We start from the raw sequence: 25,321 nt of genomic DNA, 5'->3' as shown, positions 1-25,321 counted from the left end.
GCTGCCGGGCCCGACAGTCATCTTTAAAACTGTTCCTCGTTATGCGTGACAGTTGTATTTTTCTTAGCCCAAACTGCATCCATTTCAAAGCTAAAGTCCCTTCTCTCTACTGTCAGATCCCTAGGATAGCAGCTCTCAAAGTATCTGACCTTTAGGCATCTATGCTGGTCTTCCTGCTTGCTTCCTACGAGCAGGCTCATTCTAGTACCCACTATGCTGATCCTTTTCCTTGTTTGCTACCTTGCCCAGTGCTGTTGGTGCCTAGCTGAATTCTGTCCAGACACAGTAGTTGGATCTAATCAACAACGAAATCCTTAACAGAACACAGCAGGAGCCCTCCCTGAGTTGAGTTACACATTCCAGTAGCACCAATTTTCTGCTGCCCCTTCTGCTTTCTCTAGCCCTGCTTTGATGGCCTGACACTAAAGCGGGGGGACCTTTCTCCATGGCCCCCCAGTACAGGCCCAGGCAACAGAAGTGACTAGAAGGCTCAGCTGGAAGTTGAGGTAACATAAAATCTAGATGTTGAAATTCAAGGAGACCTTAGAGACCCACGAAGTCTGTTCTACCCACTTTGTAGTGTTCCGTGGTGTGGCAGTCACACAGCTGGTCAGTCTGGATCAAGGAAACTGATGCTTAACAGATTCCCCTTACGGATGAAGATCATGGCTGAAACGAGAACATGACTACGGTTCTGGAAATGTTTTTTTCCTGATGGTCCCTGGAGCCATGTGTGCAGCTCCAGTGAGCCACAGCAGAGCCATAGGGACAGACAGGGCGGACAGCTGGACGGCTGTTACTGAGTACATAGGCCAGGAGATGCAGCCCACCGGCACAGCCGGATCACACGCACTAGCCCCTGTCTAGCCAAGCCGTCTGGAGAAGCCCCTCTTAGCTGAGTTCTGGCCCAGGTCAGAAGGTATTTAGGACAAACTATGGTTTTAAATTCATTGATGTCTTTCCTTCCCTTCAGGTTTCACATCCTAAACCTGCTAGGGAACTCGCCTTCTCCTGAAGGCTACGTGTCTGTACACACACCATACATATTATCTTGTCTTTTTATCAGCTAACTTTTCATGTTCACCTGGCTTTTTAAGCAAGTCTGGGATCCCAAGATTGCCTCATAACACTCTGAAGCCAATGCGTATTTTTTCTCACATTTATGTGGCAGTCCAATCGGCAGCACATTTTCTTGAAACATCTTACCAGAAGGCAGAGTAACTTATATTTCCACCTTCTCCAACTGTTGGCTGCTCATTCAGGTGAAGATGACTGAACTAGGCCATGCTGGCTCCCTGAACTTCATAGCACTAGAACTGTCCAAAGCAGGACATTCGCTATGAAAATGAGTGATGCGGTAAAGAAGGCATGTATGTTATGTATCTGAAAGGCAGTGCTAACTGAGAAAGAAGAAACAGATTTCCCATCTGCTGGCTTATTCCCCAAAATGCTCTAACAGCCAGGAACCAGGAACTGGTCTCCCATATGTCTGGCAGGGACCTCAAGTTCTCAGGTCATCGTCAACCTCTCAGGCCTCGGGATCAGAGGCAGAATAAGCTGCGAGGCATGAGCTAGCACTCCGTGGGGGATGCAGGTGCCCCAACTGGTGGCTTAACTTGCTGTGTCATGACGTGTGCTCGGTGGAAGCGTTCTTTAATTGGGCTATTGAGATGGCCAAGGAAAAAGAGCTGATCTACGGGCAGGGGGACGCTCCAGAGGAGGCTTACCATAGCCAGCTGTGATAGCTGTAGAGAACCCGCTGCCTCACACGTGTCTAGCTCTGCAGAACCTGGGCTCTCGGCACCATTCTGCAACATCTCCATCAGCCCATGCCCCAAGCCCAGACACCTCAACAAATCTATTCAATGCAGAATCCACAAAACAGCTCACACCCCATTTATTATTTAAAAATATTTTGTTACAAAAGGAAAAAAATACAATGCAGTATAAAAGATTGACAGCGTCATCAAGTTTATTACACAATTTTCAACCTATCAGAAAGACAAATCACCGACAACAGGGGGACGGGGGCCTTAGCCTTTTTTGGGGGAGCTGTTTTTTTCCTTTTGCTATCAGGAAATAAAACTAAAAATTGTGTCATTGAGTAAAAACAAAAGCAAAAACAAAGGCGGGGGGAGGGGAGAGAAAAGAAATCCTCCAGGTAACGGCTTTTCTGGTTTCTATATTTTATTCCCCTTAAACTGTCATCGTGGTTTTCTCTACACTTACAAAGACACCCGGAGCTGCTCTTGAGGACAAGCACGTCACTTAACACTTGGCTGATTGGGCGGGGTGCCTTGTTCTGAAGTGGAGGTAGGGACGGGGTTGGGGACAGGAAGAAAAAAGCTACAGCCAGTAGCCTCTGTCCCAGGGAATGTGCCTCTCCAGCCCTGGGCATTCCCTCAGCGCCTGAGGGCTGTGTCAGAAATCATGCTGGGAACAGAGGAAGGGTTTAGTCCAATTCAGTTTCTTCCCCTCTGAACCAGAGGATCTCCAGCAACCCTACGTCTCCCATGCCAAGTCTCATCCCACATGCCACGTCTCTTCACATTAGATGTCATTTGCCAAGCAGAAGAATCGTTCCATGGGTATTGCAGGACCCTGTCACCACCTCCTCCTTCAGCAGTAACCACATCACAATTTGGATGTTACAGGAAAAGGAAATTCCAGTTGCCTGAGTAGAAATAGCCCCCAGAGTGCTGGTCCTTAAAACCCAGAGCTGACTTCAGTCCTCAGGCTCCATTTCATCCTCGGTAGAAGCAGGAAGTAGCTCCAGGCAGAGTGAGGGGAGTTAAGTCACTAGTCAAAAGGTGGAAAGACGCCAGATTGCGACTACCTGCCTACCAGTGCCAGGTCATCTCACGCTAAGTATGTACCTGGGGGATGCAAGGCCAAGCTTACATCCAACCTGAAAAAAGAAAAACCTATGGAAGTAGATTACATCCTGCCCAACCTGCCTCTCTCCCCGCTCTTCTTGGTAATTTTACAGTCTGCACTGCTGAGGTCCCGATTATCCCCATCTCCCAATGGCAGTACCTTCCTCTAAAACAAGGAAGTAGCCTTCATGGGGGAAGGAAGGGCTCCATGTGTTAAATGGAAAAGCCCTTGGGAAAGGGAACACCTAATAGAGCTGGTTATTGCAACAGGCAACCAAGCACTAAGCAGCAGAAGGTGGTAATTGGCTCTGCCAGTCTTCCCAGCAGAAAACAACCTCAGGGGCCTTCTTTGCTTAGGGGGGACACGTCCACGGGAGCGGCTGGGCAGGGGGAGTGGAAAGGGTTAGTTCCTCTGAGAGCTCAGGGAAGGAAACCGTCAGTATGTGTGAGGGAAAGCCAGAACAGACGTACCTTTCCTAAGGTCACTTCTGTTCTTGTGGTCCCTCCTCAGAGGGCTGGGAAGGTAAAGGAGTTAAACAAACAAGTGGTATGTTAGCAAGGGGTGTGGACCCTCTTGGCTCCATCACAGTGAGTGCCGAGGGCAGACCTGAGCATGTTTAGCACGCCCAGTCACTCTCTCAGACCCCACATAAAGGATCCATTTTTCCTGGGAAAGAAGTCTTCCCATCAACCTCACCACTAAACTGCTCCTGGAGAATCAAACTCGATTTGTTTCCTTGGACAAAGCACCATTCTCTATGGAGACCAGGGGCCTGGACAAGTTGTTTTCTTCCTGTCTGCCACTCCTTCCAACCACACAAGTCTTCAGAGTCCTCCCCACTGGAAAAACAGGAGGTGTGGGGTTGGGAGGGCTGCCAAGCAATCTTCAATTCTGTAGGGCAGAGGGTATTCCCTGGGTGTTTCAAGGGAGTTAGGGATTTGGAGGGAAGGAAAGGAGTGAGCGGCCTCCGTCCTTAGTCCTGATCAAGGTGAGGAGATGCAGCAAGTCCATTAAAAAATTTTGCTTCCAACCAAACTCCTGCAATGAAAACATCAGGAAAAAGAAAACAAGTTAGAGGTTCTGTCCTGATTGAGATGAGCTCAGAGGAAACATTGGCATTTTCTACAGTTACAACCTAAGAAGCAGAGGATGTGGACAGGAAGAGAAAGCCTGGGAAACTGAAAAGAAGGCAGGATTGTCTGACATTGTTCCAGGGGTAGGGAAGTGGTTGGAAGAGAAGCTACGGTGATTAGAAAGGGAGAAAAAAGCAGTGACATCTCACTTTAAGGTTAGGGGAGAAGAAAACACGGACCACACCAACAACAGGTCTCTGAAAGCAGCTTGACTGAAAAGGAATCTGGCCAGAAAAGTATGGAAATGATACATTTCAAGAAGTTGCAAGGCAATGTGGCAAGTTTAAATACTGTTTCAGAAAATCTATTCTGAGCAAGTCATAGCTTACCTTAAAGGGGAAAAGGGGAATAAATCTGGAAATGGGAGGTACAATGGTAAGAAAACAGGTAAGCACAGAACCAAACCCACTGATTCCCCACATCCCAGCGGCTCTGGCAGGGAGCATGCACGTCAGCAGGAAATGCCTTTTTCCTCTTTTAAAGGCCTGGTTAAAAGTGACTCTCAGCAGTGTCCTTCACAGTACATGACCACACCTGGCATCAGAGATTCTCCAAGTTACTCTAAAACTCAGAGACTAAGTCTTTCCTGAGGCTACAGCTGTGGGCAAGAAGCCAAGAAGCATGCTAACACTAAGCAGGAACCACCTGGCTGGCTCAGAACAGAGAGCACAGCACAGCAGGGAAAGAAAATAACCAGTGGTCCTTATCAAAAACACAACGAGCATACAAGCAGAGTTAACATCTTCCACCCTACAGTAAGGCTCTGGGCCAGCCACTGTCATATCACCACCAAACTCAAGGCCCCTCCTGCAGTGCTGCAATATCAATCTGCGGGTGCTGTGTAGTTCGTCTCGCCATACAAAACAGAATTAGTAACCAAGGGGAAAAGGAAATTAAATTCAGGCTTAGAATTTCTAGTACTCACACTGGTCAACATGGCCCATAGAGGAATGCTTGCCTTTTTACGCAGGTATTTCAGCAGAGGCTCCGCATACCTGCCAGCACTACACAGAAGACCCGCACGCTGCCTCAGATGGATCCTCCTATGCACTGAAATGGCACTCTTTTGGCAAGGATTCCAGAATCTACATGGCCTCTGCCTTATTTGCTTCTCTCAACACTTGCATGTCCCATTTGCTGCGACAGAAAACTAAAGCCCTCACTGCATATTGTTTCACAAAACTGAACAGAAAGTTTCAAGGGTTAGGAAGATACAAACTAGGGATGTTTTAATACAGTGACCCAGGAAGGGATCATGATTTGTGAACGATTCCTACAAACCAAGATGCAAAGCATAACTTGTGCATTATGAGAAGCCACAGTATAAATCCGTAAAGCTCCATGGTCCCATGCTGGGGGTAATGTTTACACACAGAGATCAAAGGTTGTTTCAGGGGGTCAATCCACCTTCAGGTCCTAAGTGGGCCTCCTGAGGAAGGATGGACAAAGGCCGCTGCCCCTGAGTAACACTCATGGAACACATGCGCATACACTCAAAATACAACTCTTTCTGACCGAAAGACTGCTATCCATAGAGTTTGTAAAATAAAGGCATCTAAGGCAAATGATTCAAGAACCATTATCTCCCCAGCTGAAGCCTCCTAAGCCACAATGTGGTACTTACAGGTTGAATTCAGAGTCCTTAGGGGAGACTGTGAGAAGCAGACATTGTTTGGGAATCTGACAGTTCTTTTGTGTTCATGGAATACCAAACGTATCTAAGGGGTAAACCGGGAGAAGCTGGGGAATGAAGAATCTATCTTAGGGTTCATTTTCCTTGTCAGAGGCCTGTGCCAATTGACTATATTCTTGGCAAAACTGTTAAAAGGATTGTCAGTCATCCAAATTCAATCAGTCTCATTTTATAGGTAGGAGAAATGAGACAAAGCAACAGCTCATGTTCAAGCTGAGACGTGCAAGCCTTGGAGTTCTTATGGATCAGTGAAGCCGACCATTTCCTTAAGTCTGGGGGGTGGGGGACAAAGCCACCTGGCCACTCTTGGCTCAGTGAACTCCAAAGCCTCCACACTGTGGCTTGCGTGATGTGTGGCACTACCCACTGTGTGAGCTCCATCAAGAAAGGGAAATGCTGCTCCTACGGAATAAACCATCAGTCCTCTGCTGCCTGACCTCCTGAAGGCAGGCAGAGTTCTATCAGCACAGCAGCCTGCCTCGCAGCGAGGGGATGCAGGCACTGACCAAAACTCATCCACTGGACCCAAACCTACAGCTTATCAGTGATGGAAAACACTCTAGAATCTTGTGGAATAAGTGAGAAATTTCATAACAGAGAAAGGAAACTCATAAAAATACTAGTAACTGTTCACTTTCCCACCTATTTGCTTCCCATGGCAAAAGACAATTACCAACTATAAATCTATTAATGGCAGATAAAACCCAAAACAAAGTTAGAAGGCTGTCACCAAACCAAAGAGGGCATCCTTTGTTAGCAGGCTGTCACTAGGCAAACTGCAACAGATTTCTCTCCGTGTTTACAGCCCAGATGGAGCACTCTCTGGTCAGGAGCCCTTCTCCCTTACTCATTCAGTCATCCATCTAGCCCCAAAATTTCAAAGATAACTACTGTTCTTTCTCTTCACCTTCCTTCTCAGTTACCATTACTTTCAAACCAACAGGCAAAAGGACAACTTCATAACAAACTTGATGTGGGACAGAAAAGTGGGGAGTCCTAGAGGTTTACAAAGTTTGCAACCGCAAAGAGATGCAGACGCCCCCAGGAACCACAGATCTTGAACTTCCCTCAGGAAGTTCATGGAAAAACAGGATTTAAGAATATTTTGGTGCAAACATTTTCTTTGAAATCTATGCATAGCTTTTTCATAATAAACTTTTTAACAACCTCTTATAGGCTCTCCTTGCCAGAGCTTAGAACATTTAAAGATCCTTCCAGACAGGAGTACTCTTGCTTACTTAACACTATAGTCTTCTGCTAGTTTTCACCTGGGCTGCACTGTTAACCTCACAGGCTGTTACTTAGAGCTACAGGCCTCCTCCATCATGGGTCCTATTTAATGAGGGGGAAAAAAAAGGGATAGCCAGAGCCCATGGATCTAGCCGACTGTAACTGCAGAACTTTTGTATTACCTGAGTTAATCATTTGCCAACCCCACAACCCTTCTGTTTTTGATTAAAGAAATAAATGTGCATAAGCTTTTTGTATAAAATAAGCTATCTCCCAGTCCAGAAAGCTATTACACACATTTTTTTTTAGATTAGTGCTCTCTCCTAAGGTCCAATTTTCAAAATCTAGCAATGACTATTATTTGAGAACTTCAATTACTAAGACTGCTAAACGCTTCACATAGATTATTCTGGTAACTATTCAGCAAGCTAATCAGACAGTTTTGCTTATCATCTTCATTTGTAGACAAGGAAACTAGAAAAGAGAATAATAACGGTCTAGCTCCTTAGTGGCGATGGCATTTAAACTGGTGTCTTCAGATGCCATGCTCTTAGCTATTCCATTATTTCTACCAGATACCAGGGTAAGGCAATCTAAAAACAAACAAACAAACACCCCTGCTACAACAGCTCAGCTTCATCTGGCAGTCAGACTTCTCATAAACAAGCAGACAATCTGTTCTGAACTTTGATTACCTAAAACAAGGCTATCTCCACCCCACCATGTTTAATTTAAGCAACCCTTCCTTTCTCAAGATCATCCAGCAGCCAGGAATGGTGCTGCTCCCACCTTTCTCAGTGGTGCCGGTCCCGCTCTCTATCCCGGTGTCTCTCATGTTCACGGTTCCTTTCTTGGAAGTAGTCATCATGCCGATCTTCATTATGAAGCAGATCCCGGTGCCTCCTGCTGCTCTCCCGGGACCGGCTAGGTGACCGCTCCCTGGACCGATGTCTTTTCCTGTTAGAAAGACCCCTCAGCCTCAGCCAGAAGGCCTACCATAATCTTCCCAAGAGTATGTTCTTCCGGTATCTCCCTGCGTTTTCGTCATGTGTCTTCTATTCTTCTACCATAGGTCCACTGTCTAAGATCTCAGCTCTCTGAGAACTAATTTTACTCGGGAAAATAATAACAGTTAAATCTTTTAAGATCATACTAATGAATGTGACACAGTGTTAAAGACTTGACAAGAATCATCTATCTGCAAACACTACTCTTGTTCCTTTGTAAAACTGAGGAAAATAACAGTCAAAAAGATGACTGAACTTCTATTCTCATGAAAGTCTTAAAAGATAGCAAAGAATTGGGATTCAGATCCCAGGCTACATGGCTCCTAAGCTCATTTTCTTACACACTGTCTTTTCCTAACTGATCCCACTACTTCATCCAACAGATTTCAGACATGACAACACTAGTGAAAACCGATCAATGTCTTCCTCTTAAGGACATAAGAACTAGGCCCATTCACCTAGCCAGGCCCTTGCCAAACACCCTAGCGGGACTCTGTGCCTCCCACTACCACACCCTGCACAAGTGCTGCTCAGGGTTGGCAATGTGAAGCCATCGACTTACCTGGAGGAGCTCCCACTGGCACCCATGCTGTAGGACTTGGCCTCTATGCCATGAAGACAGTCCTTAAGAGAGGAGATGAGGACACGGCAACGCTCATCATTGGCGACCCGGGACTGTTTGATTACTGCAATGGCTGTGAGCAGCGTCTCAATCGCATCACTGTAATCCCCTGCCAAGGGACGAGAAAGGCCAAGGATGAGCAGAGGCAGTGATAACCGAACTACAAGGAGCTCTCAAGAGGACAAGAACCAGGAGTAATTAACTGCATCCCCCAAATCAGTATCAAATGACAAGGCACATGTCAGAGGTATGAGTGGATGAATGACATCCGTACCTCATGATCAGATAGGCTAGACAGCACCATGAAATAGCACTATGTCCAAGCACAACTATAAGTCTACTAAAATTGTTCTACTTTTAGTTCATAAATATGTGTACAAATGTTCTAGTGTTACTTGTGTTCGTTTTCAACATAGTCGCACCATATAAATTCAGAAACACTGGTTTTGTGGAATATTACATAGTTGGAATTACGAGGTAAGTAAACATGTATACAGAATAATTCACATAAAATGCTAAGCACAGTACCAGGCACAAAGTAAGGGCTCAATAAATAAATGTTACACATTGATAAATAGTATCTGGCATACATTAATGAAACAAGTTGCAGAACGGTGTTCATTCTGCAAAATAATCGAAATTACATATGTTGTTACATACACAAAACAAACTCTGGAATAATGCACACTAAATTACAAAAGGGAGTCTTATTGGTGGTCCTTGTATACAGGACCTTTATTTCTAATAATGCATACTTCTGTAAATAACTTTTAATCTGTAATCACACGCATGCACACATTTTAAAACATAGCTGGCATCCAGACTAGCCCATTTGCTTCCAGCTCTGAACAATGCCCAAGAGGTCAGTGCTTAGGGGTCACAGGCTATGTACTGGCACACCACTGTTCCAAACAAGTCAGAGCATCGAGAACAGAATACACAGTCGTCTGGTTATAAAAGGCTGGAAACTGCCTCTGCGCAAGGCAACAAGAACTGAGCAGAAATCCTGTAAGAGCTGTGAGATCCTAGAGGACCCGATGTTCATGAAATACATGTGGTCTGAATGACAGGACCGAGAACATAAGAAATGGAGGGAGACAGAGTTTATTATTGATCAGTGCAGTATGAAGTGATTGCCAGGGGAGAGAGAACAACGATAATTTTGGTTAAATTCTGTATGTCTGATTTGTTATAATGGATGTGTATTACTTCTTAAAAACAACCATTCAGCTGTCAGTGTTCACAGCAAAAAGTGAGGAATTATAGAGAACATATATTCAGGACAAACCTCTTTAAGATTTATTCATTTTTATCCAAAAGACAAATTTATAGGGAGATGGAGGGACATAGAAAGATCTCCCATTCACTGGCTCACTCCACTGCTGAGCCGGTTCTGAAGCCAGAAGCCAGGAACCTCTTCTGGGTCTCCTACGTGGATGTATGTTCTTAAGTACTTGGGCCATTCTCCACTGCTTTCCTTGGCCACAAGCAGGGAGCTGGATGGAAAGTGGAGCAGCTGGGACATGAACCAGCACCCATAAAGAGAGTTGACACTTGAAGATGGAGGATTAGCCTGCTGAGCTATAGCACCATCCCCAGGGCAAATTTATTTCTTACAAGATGTGACAAGTCTAGAGACAATTCACATTCAATGTGAGAAATTCATTAGAAGGAAGCGAGCAATACTAATACGTGAAATTCAAACCAGAACCCTGAAAACAGGGCAAAAGTTAGCTTCTAGAAGGGCAGAATATACCTAAAGATGACATCCCACAGACTTGCCTCTTTCTAAGGCTACATGAAGGTCACCAAGTTCGCGCAGACTCCATAACAAACAATCATCTGGGTTAAGACTATTCCTACAGACCTCAGGACTACACCTGGCAGTGGGTTCACTAAACAGACTTGTACCAGGCACTAAGATCAGGGAAGTCTGGGGGACAGGAATTTCACTCTACAACCAATACCACAATCATGTGGTACTAATTAACTTACATTCTAGATACTAAGTTGATTCTGACAGGGGGCAGGTCTAGGAACAGGCTAAGTAAGTAATATCACCAGTACTTCCCAAAAGCCAAGAAATCAGGTTACACATTGCTTTTCCAGGTATGTCAGCTAGATAACTAATAATGTTTCTACTTGTTCCTGTTGACCTTTTGTAAATGGAAATGACAAAACAAGGAAAAACTAGGGGAGAAGCCGCTAAGGTAAGAGCAAGTTACCTGCACTGGCTCCAGCTACCGCTTTGGAAATGGCACTGCTGGAAATTGCTCGGTTTCGCTTCATGATCTCTTCAAATTCAGCTTCACTCACTGCAGAGGGTGGAGGGCCCACGTCTCGGCTGCACAGACACAAGATCACTCCTGAATGCCCACACCTCTTACTGTTCTTACCATGTATTACAGTATTGTCTTAGTCTTACGTGTTACTCTTCCACCATATGCTTTTTTCCCCCACATTTACTGTATTTTAATTTTAAAAGGTGACAACTTCAAACCCAGCACCCAGGCCGGCATTTTTCTATCATAGGCTTTTATATTTGTGGCCTGACCCGACAGTGCTAAACATTCATAGTCATAATCATGGCACTCAATTTAATCAAGCTCCTTAAAAGGGGATCTTTTGGGTCAAGTGCTTAAGATGCAAATGAACCACCCTCCACATATGAAGCCATGAACCCATTAACAAAAGTAAAATGAACTATGTCCCAAGACTCAACGCTAGGAAAACAGATTCCACGAGAGTAAACACATGGAATCAGGGCTCAATTCTTAAGGCAGAACAAAATGCTTGACACTATACCATCCTACACCTGGCTCAGATCTCAAAGGCACAAGATGGTCCTTACCTGCCATGGTGGTTATAGGGTGTAGAGGCCTTCATGTAGGTGTCTGGTGGAGGCCCCACTGCAGCATTTGGTGGTGGGAAGAAGGCTGGGTTGAGGTGAAGCGCAGGAGGGATGGCCCCAGGGGGAGGAACAGCCAGATGAGGAGGTAATCGAGGAGGAGGGGGCATGAGATGCTGATAGTGGATGCCAGGAGGAGGAGGAGGAACACCAAAGCTTGAAGAGAGAGGTGGTGGGGGTGGAATTGGGGGTGGGGGTAGACCCATCAGGGGAAGGGCTGCAGGAGGGCGATTGAAGTAGGGCAGCACACTGGGGGGCTTATCCACGCGAGCAGATGAGGGTAGAAGGTTCTCAGAGGGTGTGGCCCGGCCGTCTGCGGAATCACTAGACTCTCGGGAATGGGCCCGTGGAGGTATTCCTGCGAGGCAAATGGAGTCAGTGTTACTGCCTGTCATGTAGACATTGCCACAGGACCAGCTCAACCTTCAGCAAGCCATGTGGCACTATACTGAAGACACAGCTGAGAAAGAATAATGTTATTCACTGCCTTTTCTTTGGCTACAGAAAAGAGATCAGAAGCAACTCAGGACATGTACCCAGAAGGCAGTACCACTGCAGGTCTGGTATATCAGGGATGCATGTCTTTTTTATCCAGAATTGAGTGCTTCTGAACACACATTTACTTCATCCCTGGACTTGTTTCCTATTTTTAATGCAGAAGGATCCTAATGGCCCAGTAGGAAACAAGAGTGTTCATGGGTGTTCACCTGAATCTGCTGACGTAAATTCCAAAGCCCTTAGGGTTTCAAGGCCTTTCTACTTGGACTAGCACTAACTAGTTCACATGCTCTACTTTGTTGTACACTTGAAGTGTTCTCTGCCATACTGCTCTGGCCAGGCAGTTTACGGAGAAAAAAGTGGAAAGGTAGAGAACAGGTAGCACTTTCTCTAGTCACATGTCCAAAACAGTGACAGCTGAGAAAGAGGTTCAGGTGAACAAGGGCAGACGGGAGGTTAAATGACAGGTGAAGAGAAAACGGGAGATGAGCCAAGAACGAGCAGATGGATGGCATTCCGATGACAGCAGGGCTCAACAGCTTGGCATAAAATGTACTTTTCTAGAAAAGTCCCACTTCATTTCAAGCCCTCAGGGTAGCCTGCCAGGAACCTAGCAGGGCACAAGGGGGCTCACGACATGCTGGTATGTAGTTGGAAGCATGGCTTCTGACACTGTCAAGTCACTTGGTTAATTGGATTCCTTCTCTCTAATTTACCAGGGTAATCGTGATTAATGTGAAAGCCTACAGAACATGATCGTATGGGTCACAGGAACCTTGGTGGGAGAAAGACGCTGTTGGCAACAAGTGTGGAGCGAAAACAATACTCCTTAAATTAAGCTCAACAGTGCTAACTTCGCTGTAAAGCCTAGGGTGGGATGAATTACACAGCCAGGCCCTTACTTTCTCTACTACAGAAATGTATTGCTAGTGCCTAGCACAACGCTGTCAGGTTCTCAGTGTCTCCCCCACATGGCAACTTCCTCCTTCCTAGAATTCTCACAAACGTAAGTTTTAAGCAGCTGTGTTTCTCAGACAGTTAAGCATCTTCCCAGCTACAGTTCCATTCTGCAAGAGAGCTGGCTACAAATTCCCAGAAAAAGAACCATTCTTAAGCAAGGTTTACTTTGAATTAACAGTGCTGCTCAAATCCATTAATGTGACAAAGCAGAAAAACAGCACTGGAGTGTCATCTTCTCAGCAACAAAGTAACACCAAGGAGTAAGGGGCTGAGCAGAGGTGGGACTGCCAGCCCCAGCAGCGTCTCAGCAAAGCCAGGAGAGGGCTCAACCAGAGATTTTGAAAATGAGAACTGTCACGGAAGAAAAGCGTGTGCAGCAGTAACTTAACCCAGAACCATAGGAGCCCAGACAACACTCACTCAGGCTCTCAACCTAGTTAAAGCAACAGCTGCTTCTATGCAAGAGAGAAATGACTATACTTTCACTCGAGGATAGTCATTTTTCCTATAAGGAGACCTGGGCTTGAGCAGGGGCAGGACATGGGTGGTGGACCTCTGCCATCTCTCTCACAACAGCTGGCTGTCTCGGGAAGGGCTCTGCAGCGTGGCAGCACCTTGGCATCACAGCAATCTGTCTGGTTTGAGCCTTCCATAGGGTGAGAAGTTAATTTGAATAGTTCACCAAGGAGTGATTGGGCCTAGCAGACTGATTCACACTAGCCAACCTCACAAGAGGCCAATTCGTAAACCAGAATGCCAATCTATTAGTTTACAAGGAGACATTAACTGCCAAGCAAATGCAATACTTGAGTCAGCTGATCAACACATTCTCTTCCCAGCAGGAGAGCCTAGTCGGAAAATCAAATTAGGATCAGAAGGTGGCTTGGTGTGAACAGTTAGCATAAAGGGAGTAAGATGAATTTAAAGAATCCTATCATTAAAGCAAGGTTATTATGCTGCAACTTTCTTTACTAATGAAAGACACTAGTATTCGCCAGGCAGATGAGAACACTGTTATAAAAAAAAAAGGTTATTAAAAGAGTGCTCTGCTCCCTTAACAAACTGGGAGCACTATATTCCATTCTTATTCACCCACACTCCTGGTTGACTGAGCACCCTCCCGTTCTATGTTCACAACAGGATCACAGCCATCTTGATACACCAACATTTTTCGATAGCTAAGAGAGCCCTATGTTCTGATTGCCCATGGTCATACGATTAGTACAGGATCAAACTAACCTGACCCAGGCCCGGTGCGACAGCATAGTGGTTAAAGTCCTCGCCTTGAATGCGCCGGGATCCCATATGGGCGCTGGTTCTAATCCCGGCGGCCCTGCTTCCCATCCAGCTCCCTGCTTGTAGTCTGGGAAGGCAGTCGAGGACGGCCCAAAGCCTTGGGACCCTGCACAAAGAGCTCCTGGCTCCTGATTGGCTCAGCTCTAGCCGTTGCGGCTGCTTGGGGAGTGAACCATCAGAAGGAAGATCTTCCTCTCTGTCTCTCCTCCTCTCTGTATATCCGCCTTTCCAATAAAAATAAAAACAAACAAACAAAAACTAACCTGACCCTACCAGACTCCCAGCATAACGCTCCTTTCTACACAATCCCCACTTTTGTGGGCTACCTACGAACCGGTCCACGATCCGCAGCCACATTCAACGCCTCCCAGACTCCTCCACATTACAAGCTGAGTACACATCACAGAAAACAAACCCACAAATTCCGCCCCCCATTCATACAGATGGTCTCCACGTACCCCCTCTTGGGACTCGGACGCACTCACGTTTCCGAGCCTGTGCCTCAAACTGTGATAGATTCTGCCGGGTGGCCGGCCTTACATCCACTTTTTCTCCATTAAGAACTTTTCCTGGCAGAAGTTCCAACAATTTGTGGACAGAATTTTCAGAGGCTACCACCACCTCAGCATACCTTGAGGAAGAGAAATTACATGACAACAGGTTAAATCTACTAAGCAACAAATTCTCTTCTACTTTCAACAAAAACTGATACTGCAAAGGATCCTCACTAAATAAAACACACACACACCTATCAGCAAAACAAAGGTGTCACCCTACAATCTTCCTAATTTGTTTTTTGAATTATAAATTAGCATTTGTTACTCCCCAACAGCTACCCTACCATGCAGTAGCTAGACAGGTGCTCATTTTAAGCCGGGAAGCTGGGTGGGCCAGGGGTGGGAGGGATTAAAATCCCAGGGCCAAAAACCAGTGCAGATGTGTGATCCTCATCGCGACAAACTCAAAGGGGCTTTATAATCCAGACCTCACCCTTTGGACTGGCCATTTGCTCGATTCTCTGCAAATTTCAACTCCACCACATCATAGACTCCTATAGAGCGAATAACCTGGATCAGCTGCTGGTCTGTGGTCCACTGGGGCCGGCAAGATGAAAAAGGAAGAAATGTCAAGAGCTACATGCCCCCCACCCCAAAATGCCCCAATCCCTACCCCCCACATGGAGGATTCTAGCCACAAGCATGACCTCCCGGAGGAATTCAAAAGCCTAGCAGCATTTCAATTAGTGTAGGCTTTTTCTTATCGCCCTTACGCACACAGAATTCTAAAATGACCACTTCTCACAACCCCCAACTTTAAGGATAAGACAATTAAAACCTATTTTAGCTGTCATTTCATCTGATTAATCATGAATTCAAACACTGATTGCTAGCAACTTTAAATTACAGATTTGACACACTAGTGTTCACCAATGCCAGAGTTTTTCCCTTAAGTATATAACATTTTCTATCTTGAAATAACCACCCCCTATCACCCGCCCAAAATACGTCACACTGCAACTTTTCTAGAATGCCTACCTACCCCAAGTGCACTAGAACTATCAGGGTCTTCCTTTCATTCCCATCACCCACCAGTATACAGGATTATCTAATGATCACCAAGAGTTCAAGGTGTTTACTCAGAAATCTCATCCCACATACGACCCTGCTAGACATAAAGCCCCAGGGTCAGGGGCAGTAACAAGATGGCAGAAAAAGCAACTACCCACTTAATCATTGCTTTCTTCGGCACCAGAACGTCCTCAGGATAGTTCTCTTTCAGAGATCAATCCAACCTGATCCCAGGAAAAAGAAATCCAACCCCATCAGAGCACAAAACAGTGCAACAGTGGTGTCTGAAAATGCCACTACTTCCCGGGGCTCTCCCGCCAGCCACCCATCAGCTTATTTGGTTATCCCAGCTCACCCAGGAGAAACTGCCCACATAGACTGCAGCTCTTCTGTTACGCAGGCCACTGTACGTATACAGAATTGCAGGAGTCTTGTTATTGGGCTTGGGCGACGGCTCCTGGCGAACAGGAGGTGGTGGCTCAGTGCTGCTACTTCTGTCATCGGAGGGCTGGGAGGTGGCTGTCAGCACATCATCATACAGGTCAATCTGATCTGTGTTGTTGAACTCTGGGTCCTAAGAGATGAGGGGTTAGCAAAGGCGTGTTTGCAAACCTTTCCTGCTGTTCATTCTACTGCACTCTTATTTAGAATCTAGTCAAATATTTTGTAAAGCAATACAGAAAACTTTCTTGTCCTACTCTAGGAAACAGCTTCATTGTTAACCAGCTGCTTATTCTCCCAAGAGAGTTAATCACTTAATTGCTTGCAACGTTTTTGGCTTTAGCCACCTGTGAGAATCCAAAGGTGCATGGTTAAGGAGTCCGGATTTGGGGCAGTGGTCAAGACTGGAACACTTCTGCCCCATGATAGAATTCCAAAGAATTCCTGAGTTCACATCCTAGCTCTGTCCTAATTCCAGCTTCCTTTTTTTCCTTTCTTTTGTATTTTTATTGGAAAGGCAGATTTATAGAGAGAAAGATCTTCATTCCATTGGTTCGTTCACTCCAAGTGGCTACAACAGCTGAATCCAAAGCCAGGAGCCAGGAGTCTCCCATGTGGGTTCTAAGGCTTTGGGTTGTCCTCAACTGTTGTCCCAGGCCACAGCAGGGAGCTGGAAGAGAAGTGGAGCAGCTGGGACACAAATCGGCGCCCATATAGGATCCCGGTGCTTGTAAGATGAGGATTTTAGCCACCAGGTTACCACACCGGGCTCCCAGCTTCCTGTTAACATAGACCCTGGCAAAGGGCAGGTGATGGCTCACATAGTTGCGTTCCTGCCACCCATGAAGGAACAGGAACCAAGTTCCTGCCACTCAGCCTTGGTCAGAGCTGGCTGTTGCAGGTATCAGGGGAGTTAAATAGTAGATGGGTCTCTACATCTCAAACAAAACAAGATACATGGTGAATAAGAACGCAGAAGATGCATCTGTCACCGTTATCAATGAGGTCAGGTTCTAAATACTACATCTGAGATACACTAGAAGTTACTTTCAACATCTCACACTAGTGTGAAAGCAAGTGTTATATAAAACTTACAAGCAGTCTTTAATAGAAAATGGTAACTTCATGTTGGCACCGACAAGACAGAGTTACTGATTTAGTCTTTGATTTATATGAAATCTAGGGAAGCTCAGGTCCACAGCACAGAACTCCCTGTGCCTAACCACCATCAAGGAAATGTTAAAAGAGTAACTGTAGTCGGTTTTCTAGTCAGTTCTACTTCTCACTTTTAATTTCATTATTATTGGAGAAACAGACAGTGTTCTATCTGCTGGCTCACTTCCCCAATTCCCACCATGGCCAGGGCTGGGATTAGGCCAAGTTAAAGCCAGGACTTCGGAATTCAGCCGAGGTCTCCCCCAAGGATGGCAAGAGCCAACCACCTGAAGCCATCTTACCTGTCTGAGGCTCTCTATTGGCAGGAAACTTGACTCCGGAGTCAGAGTTGAGACCAGAACCCAGCCATTTCAATATGGGACATGAGTGTTTTAACTACTAGGCCCAAACCCTAGCTCCCTTAAGTTCGTTCTATTTCTCAAGTCTTGGTGTGACGGCTCAAGATCCCTTGCAAGCACTGGGATCTCATATAGACACCAGTTTGTGTCGCAGCGGCTCCGCTTCCCATCCCTGCTTGCTTACGGTGTGGGAAAGCAGCAGAGGACCACCCAAAGCCTTGGGACCCTGCACCCCGTGTGAGACCCAGAAGAGGCTCCTGGCTTCATTTGGCTCCATTTCTGTCTCTCCTTCTCTCCATAAACCTGATCCACCTTTCCAATAAGTCTTTAGAAAAAAAAAGGTTAAAAAAAAGGCTCAATTTCTCCAGTTACATGCAATTCCAACAGACTACAGTGATATTTACATAGGAGACATTTTTTAGCTATCCCAAAGATGCTCCATGACACCACAAGCAGTCTAAGTTCTCTAAAATGTAAGGTCCAGAACAAGTCAAACTGCTATCAGCGTAAGCATTTGGCCTAGCAGTTAAGATGCCAACTGCCATGCTGGTGAAGACTGACCCTGCCTGGGTTCAGCTCTTATGTGAGCTCTGATTCCAGCTTCCTGTTGCCGTGTTCCCAGGGAGACAGTAGGAGTTGACTCAGTTACTTCAGTACCTGCCACCCACACAGGAGACCTGGAGGACTAAGTTCTGGGCTCTGGGATTCAGCCTGGCCCAGGCCCAGCTGGAGTGGGAATCCAAGGAGTAAACCAGTAGATGGAAAAACTTCTTTCAAACAAAAAACTAAAACCAACATATCATAAGCTGAGCCAAAGAAAGCATTTATAATAATATATTATATTCCGAAAGAAAAAATTTACCTTTTATCTATGTGATACACATATATTACCAAAAACTTAAGCTTCAAAACAGTAACATTTTCAAACATTCAAACATCACTAATGATGCTGCTGCCAAAATGAGACAGCAAGAAGTTCAATGTGCTTTAGGAAACTGTAAATCATTCACTGCTACCTCTTTTTTTTTTAAGGTTTTATTTATTTTTACTGTAAAGTTAGATTTACAGACAGAAAGATATTTCATTCACTGATTCACTCTCCAAGTGACCGCAATGGCCAGAGCTGAGCTGATCTGAAGCCAGGAGTCAGGTCTTCTGGGTCTCCCAGGCATGTGGGTGCAGGGTCCCAAGGCTTTGGTCTATCTTGCACTACTTTCCCAAGCCACAAGCAGAGAGCAAGAATGGAAGTGGAGCAGCCAGGACATGAAACAGCACCCACACGAGATTCCGGCATATGCAAGGCAAGGATTTAGCCACTAAGCCATCATGCTAGCTCCCAACTGCTACTTTTTCAAAGAGACAAAGAGAAAATGTACTCAAATTAGGTAACTTGTCAGGCCCCCTGAGGAGTTTCTCTAAGACAAGAAAGCTCCAGTAAGTATCAGCACAAGAATCTGGGATGCTGAACCAAGAGCAGAGAAGAAATTTACTACCAAACTTACACACAGAACTTCTGCAATCCATAAGCTATCACACACTTTTGGAAATAATCTACTTTCTCAGTTTATCTGAATCACAGTGCAAAAAAAACCAGCAAGATAACAATCTTGAACTGTTCTGAAAGCAAAATGCAAAGATTCCTCAAGCATGTAAATAATTTCAAATATTGCAAACCCCCCCCCCACCAAAAAAAAAAAAAAAAGGAAAAAGGTCTTGGACCTCATACAAGTGTTAGAGATCGGCAACAGGGCAAATGTTTCCAAGACGAGTATTTTGCATAGTGAAGCCCACAAATCAGGATCTTCGAAAAACAGGGCACAGAAGTACAGGGAGAGAAGCTAACACTAGCGTCTGAGGGTAGTAACTAGTAACTTGAATAAGCACATCAGCTAGAGCTATAAGCCAGATTTAAGCCACCCCAAATTTAGACAAATCACTTATCTATTCACTTAGTAGGTAGGGTGACTTACTCTTGCAACTCAAAGTAAATAATTCAAGTGTATTATACCTTACACAAAGATGACACCTTAGACATCACTGCGCTAAGCCCTTGGCAGCTGCAGGCCGCATGAATTCAACTTCAGATCAAAAATATTTGGAGACACAGGCATTGTGGCACAGTGTTACTCAGCCCCATGCAACATGTGGATCCCTCATCAAAGTGGCAGTTTGAGTCTTGGCTGCTCTGCTTCAGATCTAGGTTCCTGCTAATGCACCTAGAAAGCTCTTGAGTTTTGATTTTCTAACACTCAAACGCTCTTTGCTTTCGCCTGGCTCAACCTTAACTGCTGTGGCCATTTAAGGAATGAACCAGCAAAGACATCTCTTCTTTTAAATAAATAAATATTAACAAGCAAGCAAACCCAGTATTTGGGAGAGGCTGACATTTCACACAATAGTTCATATGTCACTTGGGACACCCACAGTTTTTATGGAAATACCTGGGCTGAAATAATGACTGCATTCCTGAGTGCAGCGTCCTGGAGGTACCTGCCCTGGGAGGCAGCAAGTGATGGTCAGGTACCACGGTCAAGCATGTTACCCACATGGGGAAGCTATATTAAGTTCCTGGCTCCTGGTATGTGGGGAGTAAACCAGTATGTGAGATGACTCATCTCTGCTTCTCAAACAATAAAGGCAAAAACACATCCTAAAAATTATCTACATAAATTGTTACATGGTGTAAGTGATTTGAAGATGGCTTAAAAGCATATGGGAGAATGTGAATGGGTTACATGCTCGACCTTGGTATCCACAGGGAAGCGGTTACCCTACAACCAATCCCTTAGACATCGCGGGGTGTCTGTACATTACAGGTTCTTCCCCTGACCCGAATCAAGAGAATAAAGATATTTATGTATATATCATCTTGGATACTTAATGGAGACAAATTAGTATCAGCAATATGTTTCTAAGTGATACTACAAAAAATGACCACTGAAAATTACAGAATGAAACAATACGCCAATTGAGACAGCCAGAGATCAAGTACACGGCAGGCAACTTCACCCTATAAGCTTAGGCAACCAATCTATTCTTCCAAGATCCCTCCAAAAACAGAAGGATTTAATCCTAGAGGACCCTGTAGCATGGATTATCACTTCAGAAACAAACAATTCAACAAAATGCAAAATTATCTCACAAGACTCAAATGACCTTTCTACGCCTCAGAGCCCCACTTCAGAGAAATGGGCCCAAACTACTTTGGCAGAGGCTCCCATAAGGCTCTCCTGAAATTGGCTAGCATCATCAAAACATTTTATTCGTTTAGCTGGTAAGACAGAAAACTAGGTAAGGGTATGAGGCGCTTATAATCACCAAAGTTGGTGATACATGCAGTGATGAAACATGAGTTCAAGATAAAACAGCAAAGCTTTACATGCACTGTGCTGCTGAAAGCTTCATTTCAAATTGAAGATATATATTGCATATATTTAGTATAAATAGTACCTCAAGAAGAATTATGCTCAATGGCACTGAAAGAACTGGGATGTCTCACATGCTTAGTAAATGAAAGGGAACTTTTAAACACATTCTTTTCCACCTGTATACTCAACATCCCTAACTTCTAGCCTGTCTTCCTATGGGGAGTAACCAGCCCATTTTTTTTTTTAAAGCAACCAACTTGATACCATTGTATCTTTTAATTGTAAACACGACTCAAATTTTTGGTCTTAAACAATTCTCCCAGTTCTCATCTCACACCCTCCTTCCCCATCACTCCACCCATTATTCCCCATTGTCTCTGTTCATCACCCTTACCAACGTGACTGGAAACTGTTTTGAGTACCGTTTTGAGTACAGGTATTAAAATTTTGCCGCTTTACTCTACTAGTCCTAGCACATGCTTAGCAAACCAAAGAAACTCAACAAATACTTGCTGATTTAAGCAATAAAGACAATCAGCTACTCTATACAAAGTTGGTCTTAGCACAATAAAGAATAAAGACAAAACACAGGAAGGAGGATCCAGCACAAAGGCTGGATAAGGTTAAATTCTAGCATTACATCTGCTGGGCTCATGTCCTGGCTGCTCCACCTCTCATCCACCCCCTGCCTGTGGCCTGGGGAGGCAGTGGAAGATGACCAAAAGCCTTGGGACCCTGTGATCATGTAAGAGATGTGAAAGAAGCTCCTGGTGGCCACTGGGGAATGAACCAATGGATCAAAGATCTTTCTGTCTCTCCTCCTCTCTGTATATCTGCCTTTCAAATGAAGTTAAACAACAACAAATCTTTAAACAAGCCAAAACACAGGAAGGAGTAGCAGTACTCAGTCTCCTTCCCAGAATTATCAGCTGGTAATCCATGCTGCGTAATGAAGTAAGAAAGCATCAGTGCTACAAAGAGGCTTCTGCAGCATGCTGCGAAAACTAAGCATCCAATGGGCCCAGCGCGATGGCCCAACCAGCTAATCCTCCACCTCCAAGTGCCAGCAACCCATAGGGGTGCCAGTTCATGTCCTGGCTGCTTCATTTCCCATCCAGCTCCCTGCTTGTGCCCAGGGAAAGCAGTGGAGGATGGCCTAAAGTCTTGGGATGCTGTATCCATGTAGGAGACCCAGAAGGAGCTCCTGGCTCCGGATGGTCATTTGGAGGAGTGAACCAGTAGATCGAAGACCTTTCTCTTTCTAGCCCTTATTCTCTCTGTAAATCTGCCTTTCCAATAAAAAAAGAAGGGTCTAACCACCACTAGGGACTCAACATGAACTATTTATTTGGGGAAAAAAAGCACACAAAGGGATTTTTGTGCATGGCCCAGCTTGGTGGCTAATCAGTAACATTCTTCAACACAATTGGTACTGGATGTCTCTGGCCCAAGCCAGAGCCTACCATCCTACTCAGAGAAGGGATTTTACCATTTCTTTAGCAATTCAGATTACACCAAAACCAGCTTTGCCAAAAATGAACTAACTTATGGTGAGAAGTGGGGGAGAAAATGTCCCTTCCTCTGTTTTCTGTCGCTGTCCTGCAGCAATGGACTTGGTGCACGGAGCCGATAATAACACGGTTGGACTACTGACTGATGATCAATAGCCAAAATTTATTAGGGGCAACAGACTTTATATGCTGAGGGTCATACAGGATTAGGGTAGAGATACTTAGTTCATCAACTGTTTCTATGCCTTAGTTTGGAAGTCCTTTTGCCTTGTATATTACTTCCCACTCAACTGTTCTTATACAAACAATATCTCATCAGGTATACAAAAGGTAGCCATACAGTTGTTCTCATGCAAAGGATATCCAATCAGTCACATACAAAACATCCATTCAGTTGTTTATCATACAAATATTGTCCCATCAACTGTAATCCTGTGCTCCCTGACTACTGACTACGGTTGGTCGCTGACCTATGGTCACAATGTCCTCCTACAGTTTTCCACAAGACATTCAAATCCTGCCTCATTGGTATAATAATTGGTACCCAATTAGAGCTCATGCACTATTGTTTGTACGATTAAAGAGGGGACATTGATAAGGCCAGCAATGTCTCCCCTGCCAGAGTAGTGACCAGGGACCAGTGTTTGCATCCTGTGACCTAAAAGGAACACCACTTAACAACACTTTCTCGGACCACACATGACCCGCAACCAAGAACCCTGCTCTGAGTATTTCCTCAATGAACCAGTTAACACTGTCATCCATCAACAAATAAGGACTCAATGCTGAGACAAAAAGCTTTTCATTAATAAAGAATTAGCCAGCTTTCTTTTCTTGTTATGATAGAACAAGAACACACACACAACTGCTGGAAATTTGATTCAAGGGAACGTGGAAAACTCAGGAGAGCAATGGCTTTGTTTAAGTGAAAATACCCAAGCTCAGGGCCCGGCGGCGTGGCCTAGTGGCTAAAGTCCTCGCCTTGAAAGCCCCGGGATCCCATATGGGCGCCAGTTCTAATCCTGGCAGCTCCACTTCCCATCCAGCTCCCTGCTTGTGGCCTGGGAAAGCAGTCGAGGACGGCCCAAGGCTTTGGGACCCTGTACCCGTGTGGGAAACCCAGAAGAGGTTCCAGGTTCCCGGCTTCGGATTGGTGCAGCACCGGCCGCTGGGCTCACCTGGGGAGTGAATCATTGGATGGAACATCTTCCTCTCTGTCTCTCCTCCTCTCTGTATATCTGACTTTGTAACAAAAATAAATAAATCTTTAAAAAAAGATATCCAAGCTCTTTTGACTTGCCTGAACTGAAAAATATTTAAGACGTATTTAAGACAGCTGGCAGTAGACACTACAGTTTAACAGACTTTGGAAAACTGCGTGAAATCAACACATGGAGCGACCAATCACTCCCAACTCGGCCCTTGTGAATGGCTCTACTTCCATCTGCTTTTGAACCACCCTGCCCAATGTTCTTCACTCTTCTCCTTAATACAATTTATTACATCAAACTGCCAATCTTACTTCTCAAGCCTAGAATCAAACTAGAGGAAACAATTGGAACAGAGCAAAACAGAACCTTCAATTCTCTCAAGCACAGTGGGCCTTTACACCTTCAGGCCCAGAGGCCATTTCTCCAGCCAGCACCCAGAACACACCACTGCTAACGGTTCCCAGGTACATGGTTTTTAAACGCGGTTAGTCTTGGAGAAGACTGACACCCAACTTTCGCTTCCTTGGGGAGCCAGTTCCACAGGCTGATTCCTCACTCCATTATAACTGCTTTTTATATGCTCTTAAATCAAATTAAGCCTGAAGGTTCAAATTAATCTTAAGCAGGATACTCAATAGGCTTTAAAGTCTCCGCTAGGAGGGAAAAATGCTACACCTGAAGAGTTGCGTTCAACACTGGGGCTGGCACATCCTGAAACCCGGGCCAAAGTTGCTCAAAGTGACGGAAACCACAAAGCTCTCCCTGACCATCTCCTCCCCGCCGCCCCCCTCACCTGGTTGAACTCCTCATCAGCGTATATATCAATCAGGTCCACTCCTTCTGACATGGCTCCGGAAGGAAGATCTCAAGTCCGGAGAAGGGACAAAGCAAAGGAAGCCACTGCGGTATGCAGAAGCCCCACGATTAGAAAGGCAGGAGAGGGTCCCAGGCTGGGAGGAGGGGCAGGGATGGTCCACCCGCCCATCTCCCGGCAGCCCCGCCCCCGGCCTCGCGCCGCCCCGCACCCTGCCCAGCTCTCCCCGGCCGTCCGGGCTCGCGGGGCTCGCTGCCCATCATCACCCAGAGGCCCCGACCCGAGTGGCGCCGCTGCTGCCGGGAACAGGGCGCGACCCCAGAGTCCAGGCCTCGGCTCCCAGGCGCCTTCTTCGAAGCCAGCCTGCCCGCACCTGCCCAGGCCCCGAGGCGACCCCAGCCAGGGCGCCTTCGGGTCCCGGCAGCTTCCATCCGCCTCTGCCTCTCCCTCCCGGCCCAATCCTCGCTCCCGGCTCGCGCGGCCTGCCCCATTCCCTCCCAACAGACCCGGCCCGGCGCGCTTGGCCCCTCCCTCCAAGGCCCGCACCTCCCTCCGCTCGCCGCCTCCGGCCAGGCCCTAAGCTCAACCGACCCCCTCCCCGCCTCAGCGGCGGCCCAGGCCCTTCTTCCGGCCCCGCCGGCCCACGGCCGCGCGCCCCCGTTACCGGGAA

The 25,321-nt window shown here is 45.9% G+C and overlaps 1 protein-coding gene across 5 annotated transcripts; it reads right to left on the bottom strand.

Annotated features, from left to right (window-relative positions):
- Positions 1-1,880: 1,880 nt before the first annotated feature.
- CPSF7 (cleavage and polyadenylation specific factor 7) lies at positions 1,881-24,820 on the bottom strand. 5 transcript variants are annotated; one of them, XM_004599319.3, is made up of 9 exons: positions 24,631-24,820; positions 16,148-16,366; positions 15,215-15,318; positions 14,683-14,855; positions 11,414-11,828; positions 10,788-10,906; positions 8,503-8,671; positions 7,723-7,890; positions 1,881-3,915 (listed from the first exon to the last, which is right to left on the bottom strand). In XM_004599319.3, exons 1-8 carry the CDS (start codon positions 24,682-24,684, stop codon positions 7,728-7,730), a joined length of 1,416 nt encoding a protein of 471 aa, XP_004599376.2. In that variant the 5' UTR covers positions 24,685-24,820; the 3' UTR covers positions 1,881-3,915; positions 7,723-7,727. The 5 variants fall into 5 exon arrangements, with proteins under 5 accessions (XP_004599376.2, XP_004599377.2, XP_058518946.1 ...); XM_004599320.3 differs by having other exon boundaries at positions 14,710-14,855; XM_058662963.1 differs by lacking the exon at positions 24,631-24,820 and adding an exon at positions 15,951-16,016 and having other exon boundaries at positions 14,710-14,855; positions 16,148-16,287.
- Positions 24,821-25,321: the final 501 nt, after the last annotated feature.

This window comes from Ochotona princeps, chromosome 4, assembly GCF_030435755.1.
Source record: "Ochotona princeps isolate mOchPri1 chromosome 4, mOchPri1.hap1, whole genome shotgun sequence".
NCBI lineage: Eukaryota > Metazoa > Chordata > Mammalia > Lagomorpha > Ochotonidae > Ochotona > Ochotona princeps.
The sequence above is the reverse complement of the archived record's forward strand: the minus strand, read 5'-3'. Positions and strand labels throughout refer to the sequence as shown.